At 35.8% G+C, this 22283-nt stretch overlaps 1 protein-coding gene across 1 annotated transcript; it reads right to left on the bottom strand.

Moving 5' to 3' along the window:
• Positions 1 to 3866: 3866 nt before the first annotated feature.
• LOC131071296 (ras-related protein RABA1d) lies at positions 3867 to 6598 on the bottom strand. The gene is made up of 2 exons (XM_058007089.2): positions 5963 to 6598; positions 3867 to 4441 (listed from the first exon to the last, which is right to left on the bottom strand). The coding sequence occupies exons 1-2, from the start codon at positions 6181 to 6183 to the stop codon at positions 4015 to 4017; spliced, it is 648 nt and encodes a 215-aa protein (XP_057863072.1). The 5' UTR covers positions 6184 to 6598; the 3' UTR covers positions 3867 to 4014.
• Between the last annotated feature and the right edge of the window lie 15685 nt (positions 6599 to 22283).

Below are 22283 nucleotides of genomic sequence, written 5' to 3'. Positions count from 1 at the left end.
AAAATCCTCTTGTATTACCTCGTGCTACATCATTAAGTCGAGAAAATTATCTCTGAGACTACCATCACTGCATGGACAAATGAGCAATCCAACTCAAGCCTCTGATTATCTAGTATCTAACATTTCAGCCTGCAGCAACCTCCTAGTACAATCTGGCTCACTATGATAAAGCAAATCTTGAAGACAAATTCATGACCACCTTACAATGTGGCATTTATTTTTTGGTGTCTATACAGATATGTCTATTCTATCTTGTTTTATATGCTGTATATTACATGATCAGAGTTTAAATGCTTTCTGTTTTAGTCTTCGGTCGATTCAAGGCTCTCCTAAAGTGCGATCACTCTTGTTTGAACTGTGGCCATTGTCCATTTAACTGTCTAGGTTTACTTTTTGTATTGGCCAATAACTTGATGATCTTCAGACTCTCTTAATTCATTTTTTTCTACTTTCGTTGACTTGTCATCTTTGGACCTTTGGCTATTGTCCATTTAACTGTCTTGGTTTACTTTTTGCATTGGCCAATCTCTTTCAGACTCTCTGAAGTCAGTGGTTTCTACTTTCTTTGACAAGTCATCTTCAGCTTTTGTAATCTTGTTGCTGGTATATTTTTTAACGTATTTTTAAAATATTTTACCAGGAGATAGAATAGTACTGCTGTAAATTTTACCAGGAGATGGAATGTTACTGCTGTAAATATTACCAGGAAATGGAATGGTAATGTTGTACTGTCCCGGTCAAAATACTTTATGCAAATCTAATCCTTAAGTTCCTACTAACTTATTGGATAACAACACTATCAGATCTTCGTATGAGATGGAATGGTACTGCTGTAATGTCCCGGTCAAAACACTTTATGCAAATCCAATCCTTAAGTTCCTACTAACATTTATTATTGGATAACAACACTATCAGATCTTAGTAGGAGATGGAATGGTACTGCTGTAATGTACCGGTCAAAATACTTTATGCAAATCCAATCCGTAAGTTCCTACTAACATTTATTATTGGATAACAACACCATCAGATCTTAGTATTCAAATCATTACTTAGACAACTAATTTAATTTACTGTTTATATATCAGCAATATCATCACATTTCCAAACAACAAATGGCCTATATAACACCCAATCATGTATTTGTAGTGAACATCAAATAACAGATGTAATATCCTGATGCCTTTCTTATTACGAGTGTATTACATTGAAATGATTCTGCAATATCAGCAATTACAACAAAAATAATTCTTATGTTCATACCAACAGCAAAAGCAAACTGGGCCGATATAGCATCGCTGGAATACGTGTCCAGTAAATCTCAAATGTGAATTCTGTACGAGTTTGCCCTTCCAAATCAATAAGATTTTCAGCTTATAATCTCCTCCTCAAGCACAGGCACTCAAAATGATTTCCGGAAAAGGATTGTGTAAAGTGTAGATGAAGATGCTAGAAAGGATGTGTTCACTCTTTTATAGCCATCAAAAGAATAATAGGTCAGCCACAAATTAAGCTTGCAACTCTGAATTTGAATAGAGATTTTGGTTGGGAATATTCCACTTTTGAAAGTAATGGCGGCAAAATTAGATCGTCGATGACATTATGACATACTGTGGGAAGTTGGAAGAGGCCAGAAACAAAGGTGGGAATATTGGTGATCAAGGGTCGGCACATAGCTCATGCTAAAGGTTGGCGCATTGGGAGTTGAACAACAGGCATGTTGGTAAAGACAGGTCTGAAAGTTTGACAATTACATTGGCAGAGCCGGGTGGGGGGCGGGATGGAAGGCAAGAAAGGATGGAGAAGTCCGAAACTTTGACAGAAAGAAGGGTAGAGTGGAGTTGGAAGGAAAGTCATATTTAGAATGGGAAAACATGCAGTAAATGGGACCAAGGGAGGCACACAAGAAGATACCTAATATGTAGAGACTTAGATTAACTGTAAATGGGGCATGACAACTGGTATGCGCCACTTTCAAATAGAGTTGGAGTTGGAAAAATAATAAAATTATATTTCAATATAATTTAAATTTAGAAAATAATAATATATCAATGGATAAGCAACTTTAGAGAACATAAAATGCTAATTTTTTTTTAAAAAAGATAAAAATTATAAGTTATTGAGATGTTTGAAAGTAGACATTAATTATATTGATATTCAGTAATCATCATTATGATATACAAAATTATTATAAACTGTATCACCTATAGATAGCAGACAGATTGGGAGAGAATAGATAGCAGACAGAGATTGGGAGGGAAAAGCTATTATTTTAAGAACATGGTATCGGCTGATTAAAATTCAATACATGCGCAAACCATAAGCTCTATCATTCTCTCTTTGAACATTATCTCTTTGGGATTTGATAGGAAAAAGCTAGAACTTTTTAATGAAAAGAAAGTAAAATTGCAAGTTTAATGGTGTATTTCTTAATTCTTTTAGCTTTTGTCAGCCACATATGAACTGAAAGCAAATCCAGCTTTATATGACATCTGAAAAGTTCTCCAAATTTCAAGGGTTCCTGGGAGGCAGATGCAAAATAACTTTATCTGAAGTTCCCTAAGTTGCCTAAGTTGTGGAGATGTACTCAAAGAAGTTCTTGAGATTGGGTTCAGTACCAAGGGTCGTGGTACGAGTCCCTTGGTAAAACACACACACATGTAGATGTCTTTGTATGGGTTTCTGAAATGGGGATGTATTTCCAGTAGGGGAGATGAGTGTCAAGGGTGAGTATATGAGTCTCTTCCATCAGCCTCATTGCCTCCCCAATCTGGTTATTAGGTGGGCCTAGCTGGTGGAACCACAAACGGGTGCCCCATCCTCAACAAAGATGAAATCCAAGCCTGAGAGCACAGCAGCTCGGCAGGGGCATCTTTGTAGAGGTTTGAACCTGGGCAGAAACCAAAACAGCACCATGCCTCAACCATCATATGATGCATTTAAAGCCGAGACCTATGAATTTTGTAAATAACATGCTGAAAAATGAAATTGTCTAGCTGTTCTACAACACTAGACATGCTATGGCCCATAGAAAGAGGAGGTCTGAAGCACTTCAGCCATTTTAGGGAAGGAAAAATAATGCAACAAAAGAAAAGGAAAATTATTCTGTAAAGAAACAGGGACGTTGTGTGGAATGACAGTCTCTTTGAGACACTATTTAAATCTAAAAATTGCTAATATTCTTTGGGTGCACTAGGGAAGAATGGTTTATACTTTATTCAGCTTGGGAACCTAATGAAATTGGTAAGTGCTGTTTTCTACCCATAGGGCCCTTTTTTGCATGTCTGGAAGATCATTTTTTATCCATTTGTGTATAAACTCTTTAAAGATGTATACTATTTTAAGGAGTTCAGTCTTATTCAATGATTTCTTCCTACTATACATTATTAAATAATGTTAATTACATTTCAATATCTGGTTTGTTATAACAGGGATTTTGCAATCCAGAGGCCAACAAACTGTAGCTGGAAACATGATATCAACTCAAAAGTACTAATATATAAATGAGCCTTTCTATTTAAATGCAAGTCGTATTGTGTAAGAAAGTCAACAAAATATCTTAGTTTTGACAGAGGAAGACACGAGGACAAAGGGTTTAAATTCCATTAAAGATATAAATTGTCCCTTTATTAAAATGCAAGTTGTACTGTGTATGAAAGTCACAAAATATCCGAGTTTTGACTCAGGAAGACACAAGGACGAAGGGTTCAAATTCCATTTCAGTATGATTACATTGCTTTTCTAGTTATCGGCTTTGTAATGTTTTCTTTGTTATTGTTGGTGTCTTAATAACGTGGTATTTGCCTGATCACACCCAACTACGAAAACAGAATTAGGTGATACCAAGCTTAAGTATTATGTGCCGGAGATAGTCAAAACCGAAGAGATTCTCACATATTTAGTAGCAATTGGCTTCTTTAGTTCACATTCAAACCTCTAAAAGAATATATGCTAATCTAAGCTGCCCAAGTTTATCAGGTCATATATTTATGAAAAAAGGACTTCTTTACACATGGCTCATCCTGAGCAACATCCTGTCTTTTGATTGTTCAATAACTCATTTACTTGAATAGTCTGGCCTTTCTTGGGCATCGTCGTCATGTTGTCTTTGGGTTCCAGGACTTTCTTGCTGATTACTTTGTAAATATGGGTCAACACATGTTTGAAAGCATTCTCTACATTGGAAGAATTCAGAGCAGATGTTTCCATAAAATAGAGACCTTCCCTCTCTGCAAGAGACTTAGCTTCTTCTGGACTCACTTGTCTTATATGATTTAAATCACTCTTATTTCCGACAAGCATCAGCACAATGCTTGGATCAGACTGATCTCTCAACTGTTTTAGCCATTTTTCAACATTCAGAAATGACTCATGTCGACTGATATCATAGACAATCAATGCCCCAAGAGCTCCACGGTAGTATGCATTCGTTATAGCTCGATACCTGAAAAAACAAAAGCCCAGCATAATGATTTTGTCTGACATGATTCTAAATAGAAAAATTTCTTAAAAATGGCTCCATTAAAGAAGTTGAATTGATTTTCATAATAGATTTCATGCTGGCAGGTTTGGATGCAATGAAATTAGGAACAACGGGTTAAAGTTTGTTTTATGATCAAAACTTACATCCAGAAAAGTCCATTATCTACTTAGGCTATAAGTGCTAGGACATAGGTAATTGTTTTAGAATCTGCTTTACACGCATAAATTTGCATTCAAGAATGATAATGAATGTAATGTCTATGTATTCTTTAGTTTTGAATTCTTTTACCAAAGCAGAGTTATGGATCGTAATGTTAGTTTTAGAGCCCTCATCTACTGGTAATTGAAATATGCAGCAAATGAAGTGGTGTTTAGAGGGGTTCTTTTTTGATGCCCCGCTTTTCACTAATCAAATTAAATTTGAAAACCAAGAACCAGGTTTGGTCTTTTTTTGGATGAGAACAAACTATTTAAACACAGATTTTATTGGCAGTATTGCTTAAAGGTTGCAAATACCATCCAGTAGACATATTTGTCTCTTTAGATTGGTAGATCAAATACTGGATATATAAATATTTGAAAACATTTTTCATTAATCAAGATTGATTATTTTTTGATATGTCAAGTACTATCTTAAGAAGAAAAATATTCTGCATATGAAGCATAGTCTATACCGCAAATAGCAGAAAGGGAAGAGTATACATACATTTGCTGTGTAATTATCTCACTGTTGTTATACATAATACAGTCCTATTTCATACCGAAGTTCAATCTTCTTGATTCAAAATTTAGGAAAGAACATAGACTAGTAGCTTTCTTGAAGTTATATTGATGAAAACAGATAACAAACTCTCTATTCCATTTATGCTGAATTATGTTTCTTGGATTTCACAGAGTAGAGGCTGGAAGAGCCCATTTTTATCATATGCTGGTATGGGCAGCCCATGGAAACTGTTTTTTCTTTCCTTTGGCTTAGTGCCATGGCTTGAGGGGTTTCTAATTTTCTAGACTTGCTTAGGGTTTTGCTCCCAACATCATCACCCATCTTGGTGCCTCTGGAAGATCAAACCTTGGTCCCTCCATGAGCCAGTCATTTGACTTGGTAAAAGCTCGGTTCAGTGTTATTTCTCTGGTCATTCTGTTAAAAATCGTTATGCTAGAAGCCATATAATTTGGACCAAACAACTGTTGTGACTCTTATAAACTACATCCAGATTTAGTGTAATATATTCTATGATCTATGCTGCAAAATCCAGTTCAGAGTTAGTTTCCTTGTAATCAGCCTCTGAGAAACATCCTCCATGCATGACAAAACAAGCTTGAGCTACAAGATACAATATATAATTCCTTCTCTCTTTGAAACCGAATTCACCTAAAAAAATCTACCAAAGACAATGTATGGAGATCTAGAAATTATTCATATAGAATTCTGTCAACGTGAGGTATGGCAAAAAAAAGCTCAAAAAGTGCAAGATGACTCTACCTTTCTTGACCAGCAGTATCCCATATTTGGCCTTTGATCACAGTGTCATCAACCTTGATGCTGCGAGTTGCAAACTCAACACCTATGGTTGACTTGGACTCCAAATTGAATTCATTCCTTGCAAACCTCATAAGCAGATTAGATTTTCCCACACCGGAGTCCCCAAGAAGCACAACCTTGAAGAGATAATCAAAAGTGTTATCTGACCTATTATAATTCATTCTTATTCTTGGACAGGCTTAAAGTTGCGACCAGTTGAACCCAACTAGATTTCTATAGGTTTGTGAAAACCAATTGTATCTCTCACCCAGGTCATAAAGTTATTAGCTTAGAAAGCTTAAAAAAATTAAAAAATATTGGTTGTTATCAAGTACAGTGGGCTCTATAACCAATGCAAAGCTTACCACAGAAAAATAAAAAATAATCAATTTAGTCAATGTATTGGCTTTTTATGGATAACTCTTCTCTTCTCTCCCTCCATACCTACAAGATTCTGAGAAACCAAGAAGGCTTTTTGACATTAAATACAAAGACAATTTCATAACTTCTACTATTACTCAAAAGTCTGCAGGCCCGATCAAGATATGTATTGGATGAAATGTATGTTTACAAGTTTTTAAGCATTTAAAAAATTAGCATATTTTAGTTAGACAGGTCATAGTTTCAATATGTTTTTCTCTCCTGTCTCATCTCTATGAAGTCTACTGCGTAGGTGGAACCTGTAAAGCATTGAACTTGGAAGTTTATGGCAACATAAATTAACGGTATCTTATTGAGATGAGTCTAAATAAAATTATTTTTACAAATATATTATTCAATTTAACAGTTAGAAATTAAAATACATTAAGAAATATTATATTCATCTTGATATGAGTTAAATTATTTAAATATATTGTAAATTTGTTTGTTTATATTGTCATTCATGGGATAATGCGATGGTTAAATTGTGACATTGTTGATATTGTCATCAAGGTTCAAACTCTTATTGGATTATGATGCTCATGGGCTTTGAGCGCCAGCTGCATCAATGTACTCAGAGACCTTGAATTTCCCCAAAGCCCCTGCTGAGTCAATGTGCTTGCAGGTTTGAACCACCAGTGTTAATGCAGGGGCATTCATACCAAGAAATGAGGTCCCCATCTTGTAAATTTGAACCACTAACGTTAAAACAATATATTCATAATAATAAATAGGCTTTCCATATGATCTCATCACTCTGCAACTATAATATAAAAATATATTATAAATCTGAATATCAACCCAAAAAAAACTAATGAAAAATAGACATTGTAAACTCCTAAGATAAAATCTAGTTATACAACAAATACCCGTTTGGAAAATTAAATCCTGGGAATCATCGTATTCGGAGCTTACAATGATTTTGACATACTCGAGGTGTTGCTTTACAGTTAATTTTACATTCATCAAATTTAGGAAAAATGAAAACAATAAGTTCATTCGAATAAAAGATACTGAAATAACATATTACAATGATCCCAAGCATAGCCTGCATCCTTGTAAGCTCCGATATTGTAGCTCCATCAAAAGAGTCCAAACAAAAGATAACTAGACATAAGATAACTTATGAGGTCATAATGGTTTAAGACTTTGAACACGGTTTATACCACGAGCATATGGAATATACTATATATTCTGTAAATTTATCTAGGTGCTATACTAGCAAAATTTTTAACCTAATCCTAACTCTGCGTATATAAAGTAATTTCAACTTTGGGAAGTTTACAACTATCTACCTGATATGATTGACAATCCAGAGGAGAAATAATTGTTTGCTAACTGAATAAAACTGCTAGTAAAATAAGTATTTCATGACTTCATCATAGTGATTGATTGAGCTCATGATTTGAGTAGAGGCGATATAGAAATGTCAGGTGTGAAAAAGCTGCTTTTCATAGTCTTCTAATGCCTTATCAAGATCCTCTGGGTATCCTGATTGAAATGTTTCCCTTATACCTAATTTCCACAATTTGCTCCCATTTCTTGATGGCATTCTGCTCCCTTCTCTGAAATGAATTGTTAACAAATTAATTTTCTTGAAATGCCATCTACGATTTCCATTTTTTGAATGAGCTTTTTGTTTGTTTATTGTTTTGGTTCTTACACAATAATTAGTGATATAGGTATAATTTTTGGGTTGTTTTTGCTCCTTAGTTGACCATTGTAGTTTTGGATACACACCACTACATACAAACTACATACAAAGGTAAATCAAGTAGTTTCGAGCCAATATGTATACAATATCTATGATCTCTCCATGTAACATTCAACCAATAGAATATAGAAAAAGGGCCAATGCACTATCATGATGTGCCAAACTATTCTCCCATATGACAATGAAAATATAGAAAACAAGAGAAAAATAACTTCATATAGAAATTTGAATAGGTTAAATAAGTAATTTGAATAACATGGAGGAATATAATTTGAAGCAAAATGACTATAATAATTTTATTTCATAAAAAATTGACATTTTTTTCCTATAGCTTGTGAAGCAAATGTGAAACTGTTTGAAAGTTAAACATGTTTTTCAAATCTACCTCTCAATTAAGTCTTTACACATAGTGCATGTTGAAAATCAATAATAATTATCTATTAAATTCAAAATAAAACATTTTTTATATTGGTAGAATACAAATAATTTTCTAGAATAAATCTTTTTTTTTTTTGTTTCATTAAATTCACATTAAAAAAATCATTAGCATGAACGATGGAGTATGAATAACTAAGTAAAAGAGAAAAATGGATATGTTAATAACAAATATCGTTTCTTGCTTTTAGAAATGAATATTCATTTTTTAAAGATAAAAATAGATATTCATTTCTTTTAGCTTGAATTTTTTTTTTGAATATATATATATATATATATATGTAGCGTAGAAATTAGGAATCATCACAAGATAGGTAAATCAATAAAAAACACAAGACATGATAACTCAATCAAAAGAACACTCATTGAAATGAACCTAATTCCAAAGCACATTCAATAGAGGTATGAAAACAAAGCATCTAAAAGAAAATATCATGCAAACCATATAACAATTCGGATGCTTCTTCCATGCGGCTCCATTGTTGTTCTTTCCTCTTCAATGGGTTTGTGGATCTCACCTACAAGTGCACATACAATTGAAAGCAAGATTGATGAAAAGCTCAAGAGTACTAGAAACGTAAGTTCGGTAGTTTGATAGAAATTCGGGATTCATGAAGGATTTGAAGGGATTGATTGAAGAAAATTATCCAATTTATAGAGAAATTGGATAAATGACAAGATTGGCATGATGCAATTCAAATGGAAATTGCAAATCAATATGTCAATTATGACAAATTATGCACTTTCCATGCACAATTTGATTGATTGAGAATTGATGACAAATTATGACACATTTCATGTCAAATTGATTGATTATCAATTATGACAATTTCATGACAAATTGTAATGCCACTCCCATAGAATTAGGAGATGAATTAGGAGGGAAAAGGAATTAGAAATTTGAAAAATTAGGAAATTGAAATTGATGACAAATTAGGAATTAGAAATTGATAGAAATTAGAATTTAGGAATTAGTGAATTAATTAATAATTTTTCATTTATTAATCAATTCACAAAGAGGAATAATTAGCCAATTAAATAAAGATTTAATTGTAATAAGAAGACCTAGGATAAATAAATAAATTATTTAATCCTAGAGGAAGAAATGACACATTAGGTTAAATGACTAAATCATAAAACCCTAGAAGACGAATTAGAAATGCGAAAATGACAATTAGGTCTTGATTAAAGATAATTAATGTCATGATTCTGAATTGATAAATGACCAATGCGACAAAATGATTTGATTGATAGATGCGCCAATTGACGAGGAACAATGACAAATTGATCCAAATTGACATAATTGAGACAGACAATGATCGATAGCGAAATGATCGCAAAATGACAAGGTTGACAGAATAGATTGCAAGACGACATAATTGGAAATGACCACGATCGATGACAAATCGGTCGAAAAATGACAAGATTGAAACGATGACAAATAGATCGCAAAATGACAACATTGCAAATGACCACGATCAATGACAAATTGATCGCAAGATGACAAGATTGAATATGACAACGATCGATGACAAATCGATCGTTAAAATGACAAGATTGAAAAGAGGACAAAACCCTAATTAGGATTGACGATGTCCAAAATGATAAGGTTGATGATAAGATTGATAAGATTGACAGGAGGACAAAACCCTAATTAGGATTGACGATGTCCAAAATGATGACAAATTAGCACGCACATTGATGCAACAAGATAAGCTCGATCAAAATCATGATTGGATAATGTTGTCGACAAGACCAAATTTGAGGACGAGATGATTGAAGAATGTAGAAGAATGACTCGATGTTCGCAAATGATAAAGACCAAGTGCGTGACATAGGAGAAATGTTAATGCGACGCAAAAACCTAAAATGAGGCAATGCGCAATTGTTAAAGTATGACTTCGCAAGCGTTGACCATTTTTGGGTGTCTACAATATATATATATATATATATACTAGTATAGATTAATATTAATATAATATATAATACATAATATAACTTATATTATATAATATAAATATTTTGTAAATATATTATATTATAATACATTATAAAATAATTATTTGATGGATTGCTGCAAGAGTATTAAATATTATATTTATTATAATAAAAGTATAAATGAATCTACAAGGGGCTAGGAGCAATATATACCTCCCTCTCTCTCACTCTCCCACCCTCCCTTATTCCCTCTCGCTCACCTTCCCTCTACTTCTTTCTATCTCTACCCACTCTCCCCCTCTTTCTCTCCCTCTTCCCCCTTCTTTGTTGGGAAAATGGTGTCTCAACCGTACATTTACATGAGGTTACTATTTATAGTAAGTTTTCATTTGAGCATGAAATGGTGCAAAATTCTCTCCGAAACTTCTGGCTGGCTAGATAAGCATTTCGGTGAAGTTATGTCACAAGATCACAACTAGTTTTGAAGATATTAATTTTTTTCATTTTTGAGGGGTCCAATGAAAGGTTTAAATTTGATTTTGAGGATTTTAGAGGCCCCAGAACACATTGAAAAGTGGGTATAAATGACATAGTAGTTTACGAGGCAATAGAGAACTTCGTGAACTTTTCGGTGCTTCAAACGATTCATCAATTGGACACACGGTTCTCAAGCTATGGCCTCCGGAAGTTTGTACTCCTGAAATAAGAAATATAAAATACATCGCACACATAAATGAGCTGTAAAAAAGGAGGGACACATCATAGGGCATCTAGAAGGGAGATATGGTTGGCTACACCTTATTGGGTGGTTTTAGCCCATAGTTTTGTAATACCGTTTGACGGTTTCTTGTATTGTATCTCCTATATATGAGGTGCGTCAAATAGATGTTGTGTGCAAGAGTCTTATAGCTATTGAGTTACCTCTGAATCTCTGATTAGTGGTACTCCTGCGAAGAGCTTGCTTTACAAGTATATTGTAATATGTTTTGATAGTTGAATAATATATTTGGCGGCTTTTGGAGTGTGGGGTTTTTATCTTGAAAGGGTTTTCCCCATGTAAATCATTGTGTTATGGTTTGAATGTTATTATATTTGTTTCTATTTTCTGTAAATGTTGTGACGATTTGTAAAAGTTTTTGCATTACCTTCCTCTCAAGGTTACTGTAGGAAGTTATTTCGCTACTTAACTCTCTACAAGTGGTATCAAAGTTTGATCACCTTTGGTTTCAGTTGTGGGTTGTTGGGTTTTTTGAACTAATCCAGATTTGAGTGGGAGCTTTTGGAAAAGAAACTTTTTGATCTTGTTGCAGGAACTTTCAGATGGCAAGTTCGTCAGGGAAAAGAGAGGTGGAGAAATTTAATGGAACAATTTTTGAGATGTGGAAGCTAAAGATGGAAGATCTGTTAATAGATCGAGATCTATGGGATGCTGTTGATGCGAATGTCCAAAGACCCTCAAATCCTATTGCGGTGGCTTAATATAATGTTATGGACCGAAAAGCCAAGGGTCTAATCAGACTGTGCTTGACAGACTCTATTCTGATCAATGTCCATGAAGAAAACACCGCAAAGAAGCTATGGACTAAGCTTGGTGAAATGTATCAAGAAAAATCTTTATTAAATCAATTTTTCTTGAGGAAGAAATTGTATTCCTTGAAGATGGAAGAGGGTGGACGAGTCGCAGACCACTTGGAAGCATTCAATATGTTGGTGGCTCAATTAGTATCTATCATTGTTAAAATGAACGAAGAGGAGAAATGTTAGATCTTGCTTTGTTCTTTGTCTGATTCATGGGATTCTCTTGTTATGGCTATCGGTAGTACTTTTGTTGTTTTGAAGTTTGAAGATGTGGTGGGTGCCCTACTTGGTGAAGATATGTGAAGGAAGGTATCCCACAGATTGAAGGAAGCCCTAACTGTTCATGGAAGACCTAAGGAGAAAGGTAAGAATAATGAGAAGTGCGATAAGTCCAAATTTAGAGGGAGATCGAAATCTCCTGGAAAGTCCAAAGTCATTTACTGGAATTACGGTAAACTAGGTCACATATGTAAGACTGTAAAGAAGAAAAGAAGAAGAAAAAGAAGAAGATTGATTCTGATTCTGAGTCCGAGAAGGAAGCTGGTGATGCATTTATTGCAGCTTTGGCGACTCATACAAGTAATGATGCCTGGTTGATTGACTTAGGTGCATCTTTTCATATGACTGCCAATAGAAATTGATTTTTTGAATATGAATAATTTAATGGAGGTAAGGTGTACTTGGGTGATGATTCACATTTAGACATTGTTGGTCGAGGTAAAGTTAGAATCAAGTTTTTTGATGGTAAAATAAAAAAGATTAATGGTGTACTGCATATCCCTAGTTTAAAATAAAATTTGTTATCTGTGAGCAAACTGATAGATGCAGGTGCGCAAGTATTCTTTGAAGCAGGATGTAAGATGATTAAGGGTTCTATGGTAATTGCTATAGGTGTCAGGTTTGACACTTTGTATAAGCTAGATGCATACACTGTTGAGTGTAATAACACTTTTGTAAAAAGTAAATTTGTGGAAGATTTGAAGGTTTCACCTTCAATAGATGGAAATGGCTTGCAAAGTTACCTACATAGAAGACTATGCTATGGCACCAGAGGCTTGACCACATTGGAGAAAAAGGTCTAAGGACCTTGAAAAATAAAAAACCTTGTTGAAGGTTTGAATTATTGTAATCTTGAATTTGATTTTTGTGAGCATTGCATTTATAGAAAACAAAACCGCGTTCAGTTTTACTCAAGTTCTCATAAAACTTGTGGTGTTTTGGATCTTATTTATTCTGATGTGTTTGGTCCTATAGATGTTCCTTCGATTGGAAAATCCACATATTATGTTTCATTTGTTGATGATTTTAGTAGAAGGACATGGGTATATTTTCTAAAGAGTAAATCTGAAGTTTTCAGTTGATTTAAAGAATTTAAAGCAATGGTTGAGTTGCAGACTAGAAATAAAATTAAATGTTTGAGGACTGATAATGGTGGTGAATTTTTCTCCAATGATTTTGATAGATTATGTAAAGACAGTGGCATTAATAGACAGAAGACAACTCTATATTCTCCACAACAAAATGAAGTTGCATAAAGAATGAATAGGACACTGATGGAGAAGGCTAGGAGTATGCTGAGTGGTGCTGGTCTAGAATAAAAGTTTTGGGCTGAAGCTGTTGCCACTGCTTGCTACCTGATTAACAGGTCTCCTACATCATCTCTTGTTGATAAAACACCTATGGAAGCATGTTCGGGTCACAAGCCTTCATTAAGAAATCTTAGAGTTTTTGGTTGCGAGGCATATGCACATGTGCCAAAGGAGAAGTGAACAAAGTTGGAGAACAAGGCAGTGAAATGTATCTTCCTCAGGTATAGTTATGGTGTGAAAGGATACAAGCTTTGGGACCCTATTGCACAAAAGGTAATTCATAGTAGAAATGTTATTTTTAGAAAAATTAAATGTCCTTTTGTTACATCGCAACCAGAATAGACTAAAAAGGAAGATGTGATTCAATTTCCTTCTACACCTGAAAGAGTTGAATCAAGACCCCTAGATAGGCAAGAAGTTGAGGAGAGCTCGTCTAGCTTTGAATCTTCAGAAGAGAAGGAAGAACCTCCAACTCATCTTGTTCGAAGGTCTACAAGACATAGACAACCACCTAAAAGATATTCACCCGATGACTGGAGATGTATTTTTGCTTTGAATACGAATGTGGATGAACCAAAATTTGTAGAAGAGGCATTAGGTATGAATGATGCAAAATACTGGAAGATTGCTATGGAAGAAGAAATAGTAGCTTTGAAAAAGAATGATACATGGGATCTTGTACCATTTCCTGAAGGATAAAAGCCTGTTGGTTGCAAATGGGTGTTCAAGAAAAAGATTGGTTCAGATGGAAGCATTGAGAAGTATAAAGCGAGGTTGGTTGCAAAAGGATACTTTCAAGTTGAGGGTGTTGATTATGGTGAGATATTTTCTCCTATTGCAAAAATGGCATCCATTAGATTTTTTCTTTCTATTACTGCTGCTTATGATTTAGAGGTTGAGCAAATGGATGTGAAAACTGCTTTCCTTCATGGTGATTTGGAGGAGGATATTTATATGACATAGCCGGAGCACTATGTGGTGCAAGGTAAAAGTAATTTGGTCTGTAAATTAAAGAAATCCTTGTATGGCCTCAAACAAATTCCTAGGATGTGGTACTAGAAATTTGATACATGTGTTGATTTTGGGATTTGGGCATTCTAAATTAGATCACTGTGTTTATTATAAAACTGATGGTGATCATTTCCTGTACATTGTATTGCATGTTGATGATATGTTATTCATTGGTAAAGGGAAAGGTATGATTTCAGAACTAAAGTTTCAACTCGCTGCTAAATTTGAAATGGAAGATCTTGGTGCAGCGAAACACATTATTGGGATGGAAATTAAAAGAGATAGAGTGAATAGAAAGCTATGGCTAGGCCAAAGTAAGTATGTGAATTTAGTGTTACAAAGGTTAAACATGCATGATTGTAGACCATTGTGTGTTCCTTTTACAGTTGGAACGAAATTATCTACTAAAGATTGTCCTACATCCCCATTAGAGATGGAAGATATGAGTAGAGTGCCTTACCAAAGTGCAGTTGGAAGTTTGATGTATGCTATAGTTTGTACTAGACCAGACATTGCCCAAGCAATGGGAGTTCTGTCTAGATATTTGTCTAATCCTGGTAGAGTTCATTGGGATGTAATCAAAAGAGTCTTCAAATATTTGAGGGGTACCTCAGAGTATTCTTTGTGTTATCATGGTAATTCAGTTGGAGACGTGATTTCTCTTGATATTGATGGTTATGTGGATTCAGACTGGACATGTGATATTGATAGTAGAAGATCCACCAGTGCTTATGTGTTTACTTTATTTGGTGGTGCAATTAGTTGGATGAGTAAGCGATAGGTTGTGGTTTCTTTGTCCACTACTGAAGCAGAGAATATGGCAGCTACTCATGCTTGTAAAGAGGCCATTTGTCTTAAGATACTGTGTTCAGACATTGGAATAAAACAAGGAGTCATGATAGTTTATTGTGACAGTTAGAGTGTGATCTACCTAGCTAAGAACCCGACATTTCATGCCCAGACCAAGTACATTGATGTTCAATATCATTTTGTCAAAGATATGGTCGAAGATGGCAAGGTGAAGTTGGTTAAGGTAGAAAGTTTGATGAATGTTGCAGATTCTTTAACTAAGGCTGTGAGCACAAAGAAGTTCAGATGGTGATCAGAGTCTATGGGCCTCATGGCCCCTAGAAATTGAGTCATTGTGTTGATACTCCCTTTTCTCTTGCAAGGTGTTTGACAAGTGGGAGATTTGTTGGGAAAATGGTGTCTCAACCTTGCATTTACATGAGGTTACTATTTATAGTAATTTTTCATTTGAGCATGAAATTGTGCAAAAATCTCCTTGAAGCTTCTAGTTGGCTAGATAAGCATTCCGGTAAAGTTACATCACAAGATCACAACTAGTTTTGAAGATATTAAATTTTCCTTTTTGGAGGGGTCTTATGAAAGGTTTAAATTTGATTTTGAGGACCCTATAAAGTGAGCGTAAATAGTGTAGTGGTTTACGAGGCAATAGAGAACTTCACGAGGTTTTTGACACTTCAAACGATTGGTAAATATGACACACAGTTCTCAAGTTATGGCCTCCAAAAGTTTGCACTCCTGAAATAGGAAATATAAAATACATCAGACACATAAACAAGCTTTAAAAAAGAGAGGGACACATGATAGGTCATCTAGAAGGGAGATAAGGTCGGCTACACCTTATTGGTTAGTTTTAGCCTATGGTTTTGTAATACCGTTTGACGATTTCTTGTATTGTATCTCCTTTATATGAGGTGTGTGAGATAGAGGTTGTGTGTAAGAGTCTTATAGCTATTGAGTTACCTTTGAATCTCTGATTAGTGGTACTCCTGCGAAGAGCTTTCTTTGCAAGTATATTATAATTTGTTTGGATTGTTGAATAATATATTGGGCAGCTTTTGGAGTGTGGGGTTTTTCTCCCGAAAGAATTTTCCCCACACAAATAATTGTGTTATGGTTTGAATGTTATTATATTTGTTTCTATTTTCTATAACTATTGTGACAATTTGTAAAAGTTTTTGCATTACCCTCGTCTCAAGGTTAGTGTAGGAAGTTTTTCCGCTACTTAACTTCCTTACATTCTCTCTCTACCTCTCTCTCCTCTTTCCTCTCCATCTCTCTCTATCTCCCCTCACTCTATCTCTATCCACCTACCTCTCCCCCCATCCTCCCCCCTCTCTATCCCTTCTACCCTATCTCTCTCTCTACCTCTCCCTCCTATCCCATCCCTCTATACTTTTCTCAACGTCTCCTCTCTCCCTCCATCCTTTTTATCCCTACTTCCCTCTATCCACCTCTCTCTCTCCACCCTCTCAATCTCCCCTCACTCTCTCTAGATATATCCCCCTCTAACCCTCCTAGCCTACCTCTCTCTCTACCTGCCTCACCCTCCCTACCTCTATCCTTCTCTAATTCTCTCTATCTGTGAGGTTTTTCTAAGATGTAGAGACAATAGAAAGTACAAATAAGAGAGAACAAAATATGACAAGAATAAACTATATTCCTATCAATGATGCAAAAAGTGATCAACTGGATCATCAAGAATTGTTACATACAATGTAGATGAGCCTGCTTATAAAGGAAAGGCTGAGAGACAAGAGAGTACACAATGATGAAATGTGGCTCAATGAAATGAAAGGGTAGGTAGGAGAAATGGTAAAATATTCCACATGAGGTGGATCACCCACCGAAGGTGGAATTATCACTGCACAATAAGTGGATATGATAGAGTAACAACAAGATCACACCATAAAAGGTGAAAATTATCCTACACACACACTCCCAATGTAGTACATCTCCTTAAGTGTCTCATATGCAAACTACGATGTTATGCATGTACCTAAGTAAACTTAAGTAAAGTGTAATTATATCCAAGATGAATAAATAATTACACCAACACTATCTCCTCCCCTCTTTCCTCCCTCCAACCCTACCCCTCCCTTTGTTTGATCCAAGAGCATCCACTAGTGAAGGTAAAACACTGTTGTTAGAAGAAAAAATAAAATACAATGAATGATAAGAGAGAGGCTACATAAGAAAAATGAAGGGACAAAAAAAAACCACACAATAAAGGATATGGAGAGGAATCAGATTGTGAGCAAGGAGGTTGAAGATATGAGTATAGAAGAAAATATGAAATTGAGTTTTATTGCAATAGTTAGAAGACCAAGAGAGCATAGCGTAGATAAAAAGGTGCCAAGGTATAAAGGAAAAGGTGTTGGTAATTCATTTGGTGATAGAGTGTGTAGAGGAGAAAGTCCTCCATCATGGGTGCTGGAAATAAAAAATTCTCAGCAAAGAAAGACAAGCAACAAAGGTTAAGAAAATGAAAGAACATAGCACTAAAGAACATTCCGCATTAGAAAAAAGAGAGGGAGAGGGTGAAATGAAGGAGAGTTTGAATAGAGAGCCAAATAAAATAATAATGTAGGCCATAGTATTGTCAGAGTGATTGCGAGAGCGAGGATAATACAAAGATAATGCCTACGGGAAGGGAGTAAAGGTGCATGAAACACATAATTAATGTGTGTATGCCTAAAACAAGCGTAGTAGAGAAGGTGCACAAGAGAGGAAAACAAAGACAATAAAAAATACAAGAGAGGAAAACAAAGACAATAAAAAATACAAGTTTGAAATTGGAGTATTGATAGAAAAGGGTTCTATTTGGCTGTTGCATGGGAGATGACAAGATATGATATGTCTACTTACCTCTCTATCTCCCTTCCTCCCTCCCTACTTCTCTCTACCTCTCTCTCCCTCCATCCCTCCAACCTTACCTTTCTCTCTACCTACCCCTTTATCTCTCTCCTTCCCTCCCTCCCTCCCTCCCTCCTTCCTTCCCTCACTACTCTCTAAGTCCCCTCTCCCTCTCTTTCTCTACTTACCTCTCCTACCCTCCCAACCTTCCTCCCTCTCTCCTATCAATCTCTCTCTACCTAAATCTTACTCCATCCCTCCATCCTCTACTTATCTCTCTCTCTCTCTCTCTCTCTCTCTCTCTCTCTCTCTCCCCTCTCTCTCTCCTCTTTACCTCTCTCTCATTGTCCCCCTCTACTTGTATCTATCTCCACTCACACTCTCTCTACCTATCTCTTCCTCTATCCCTCCCACCCTCTTTCTCTACTTACCTATCACTCTCTCAATCCATCCTTCCCTCTCTCTCCCCATCACTCTCATCCTCTCCCTCTCTACATCTCTCTCTGCCTCATCTATTTCTCTATATTTATCCTCACCCTCTCTGTCTACCCATCTACACTCTCTCCCTCCCACCTTACCTCCCCCCGTGTTTGTGTGTGTGTGTGTGTGTTTCTCCCTCTCTCTATCCCCTTCTATCTCCTTTCCCCCATCCCTTCAACCCTACCTCTCTCTCTACCTCTCTCCCCCTCTATACCTCAAACCTTACCTCTCTCTTTAATTAACTTCATCTCCACTCACCCTCTATCTCTCTATGTATCTCTCACTCTATCCCACCTAGCTTACATATATTTTCACTCTTCCCTCTCTACTTCTCTCTATGTCCACTCAGCCTCCCTCTCCCTCTATCTGCCTTCCATCCTTTCTCTCCACTTTATCTCTATATACCTACCTCTCTCTCTCTCTCTACCTATCTATCACTTTTTCCCTCCCACCCCATCTCTCCCACACACTCTCTTTCTATCACCCCTCTCTACCCACCTCTCACTTTATCGCTAAAAAACTACCTCTCTTACTACATGTCCCTCATTCTCTCTTTATCTCCCCTCTCCACATGTCTCTATTGTTGGCATTATGTGAAACAGTATGTGGACGTAATGACATTGTATGTTGTCATTGATGTCAATATGTTGAAGAGGTATGAACTGACATATGTGAGAACCGATATAACACTGTGAACCGGCATTTGTGCCAAAGTGAAGTGGTGTGCTTGTTCTAGATGAATCGGCATATGGTTATGGGAACTAGCACATGGAAGTGCTGTATGACTACTGGTTGGTAGTCTCAACTTCAGGGTTTCCGGTTGAAGTGCTTCAAGCCTGTATGGCTCAACCGGTGATCTTTGTGTAATGAGTAAGCAGTATAACAAATAATAGATCGTGTTGCCACATCAGCCTTGCGCGTGTGAAGGATCTTGCATGAAGAAGACTATCCCTATCTACCTCGGGAATGTGCGAAGTTTGTAAATGATGAAAACGCGTGATGGATTATCAGCTGCCATGAAATCGATGGATAATGAATGATGGAGAATGTATTGAGATTTATTCAAGATCTACTGCATTTAATACAGTATGATCAACGATCAGGATTGAACTGTTTGAATTCCTTAACCTAACAGGTCTAGGGTTTAGGGTTTATGCTACCGACTTGTCTGTTGTCCTATAAGGTTGATGCTGTGATTCTTTCAGAGGTTGTTGGCAAAAGTTGTGTGTGAGTATCCAAGAGAAGGGATACGAGATCCTTGCCAGACTAGAGGAGAGAAGTGATACCTGCAAAGTGTAAGTGCATAAGGTGAAGAGGAGCTTAAGCAGATCTACATTGGCATTGAGTGCTATTACCAGATCATTGTAATACCTGTTGATCTCTAACCACCTCAACAGTTGGAAAATCCCCTAACAGGGTAGCCTTAACCAACTTGCTGTAAATCCCTTAACAGGGTAACTCAAAGTTATTGAGATCTAGAAAGCTAGAGAGCTCTAGAAATCCTTTAGCTATTGAGTTCTTGAAATCCTCTAACAAGTTACCCTTAATAGGGTTTAACCCTTAACTGGGTATTGTAGCCATCCCTTAACCAGGTGATCTCTAACATGATCGGTTTCTAGCAGAACCTTTTGTAATGTCTTTAACCGGACAAGGCTTCTAACAGAGCGGACTTCCAAAGAGTTCAACAACAAGCTTGTGGGTATTCATCCCCACCATGGTTTTTCCCAGTTGGGTTTCCACATGAAAAATATGTGTCATGTGTGATGCTTTTATCTTGTGATGCTTTGTTATTACCTGTTAAGCATATGATGGTTCTGTGTTTTATGCCTGTCAATAAAACATGTTGAACTAGCTGTTGTGAAGATATGATGATAGATTACCTGTTCATACATAAGGGTGAAATGGTAGTGTAGTTCTAAGTTGAGTGGAAAGCTCAGTGAGTAACTGGTTTATGATTGTTTTAATTGTTTTGAGTTTTACCGGTTGCACTCTGTTTCAAACTGGTGTCACTATTTGCCAGCCATTTGGAGTGATTGCTGCTGAACCGGTTTAGGTCTATATTTTGTCTGTACTGATTCACCCCCCCTCTCAATACTAGTTTGGTACTATTCGTTCATCATTGAGTTATCATCTATATCTTTTTTGAGCCCCCCTCCTCTTCTTTTTCCCCATCCATAATACTGTTGGGAATTAAGGTATCTCAACCTTAACAATTCTAAATTATGTATTTATTATTATTTTATGTTTTCCATGGTTATTTGACATTCATGTATTCATATAATTGTGCTCCATCATAAGGGGTGTGGGTTTTGTTAGTTGAAAATTTTGCCACATGTCAGTGCCTTAAAAATAAATATTTTAGTTGTCAAAAGATGCTCATCAAGTGGTATAACATGGAAGGCCTATTTTTAGGGATGTTATGATAGATTCTATGACATTTATAAGGGCTAAAAGTGGGGTGAAGAATTTTGGATGTGAGAATCAATTATTATGGCACACATAGGAGGATCTTCTATGATGCATGTAAGAATATCTCCTCTATTTGGGGGATTCTTATGACAACTTGTAAGAAGGTGTAATGTCATGTAAGAGGCTATGTTTGACATGTAGGGTTCGTATGAATTTTTACAATAGTTTTTTGGAACCTTGTTTAGACCCATGGTAATGTTCCATGGTTGTAGATTGAGCCCCCAAGGGTTTATATATTGAGGGGTTGAGATGGAGACAACATAAATTGTTTTATAGGTACACATATGCTACTGAATTGAAGCGAGATCGAGAAAATATTTTTTGTATTGCAATCTCATTGATGAGTGTATATGGTGAAAATGGATAACAATAACAACAATATTGAAAGGCTAAATGAATCCAACCACAAAACCCTAACCTAACAATCAACAAAGATCCACCATAACATATGAAGATTACCTAAGACAATGTAAATAAAACAAAATCACAAAGATTATACCATCACATGTCCAATAGGGTTTTGATCTCCATTCTTCCTATCTCCATTGATCTTGCTTGATATATTTGCTCTCAGATTTTATGTGCACAAGAGCTCAACAAAGAACGGAATGTGGTTGCAAGTAGGATCGTAGTGTAGCCAAGTCTTCAAGATTAGTCATTAGGCTGCATCATTAGGGTTTGACAATGAAGGAAGCATCTTCTTAAATAGAAGACACAATATGAAATGGAGGGATAAGATTGAGAGGTGTAAAAAGAGAGGTCGGCTAGGATTAGAGGGTAGGTAAAAGAAATACCAAAATAATGAAAGGGGTAGGTAGTGTAGGAATTAAGAGATGAATGACATGTGTTATGTGTAGAAAAAGCTAATGAAATAATTAAATAAATAAAGATTTATTTAATTAATAGAAGAAGTAGGATAATTAAATAAATAAGATATTTATTTAATTTAGAAAAGGGATAATTTAAATAAATAAATGTATTTATT

The sequence above is a fragment of the Cryptomeria japonica genome, chromosome 8, assembly GCF_030272615.1.
Source record: "Cryptomeria japonica chromosome 8, Sugi_1.0, whole genome shotgun sequence".
In the NCBI taxonomy this organism is placed as follows: Eukaryota; Viridiplantae; Streptophyta; class Pinopsida; order Cupressales; family Cupressaceae; genus Cryptomeria; species Cryptomeria japonica.
The sequence above is the reverse complement of the archived record's forward strand: the minus strand, read 5'-3'. Positions and strand labels throughout refer to the sequence as shown.

Excerpts from the sequence above, each read along its gene's own strand:
- LOC131071296 (XM_058007089.2), bottom strand. The coding sequence starts at position 6,183 with ATGAATTATAATAGGTCAGATAACACTTTTGATTATCTCTTCAAGGTT. Across the intron at positions 4,442-5,962 it reads GATACTGCTGGTCAAGAAAG|GTATCGAGCTATAACGAATG; the intron begins GTAGAGTCATCT and ends TTGTTTTTTCAG.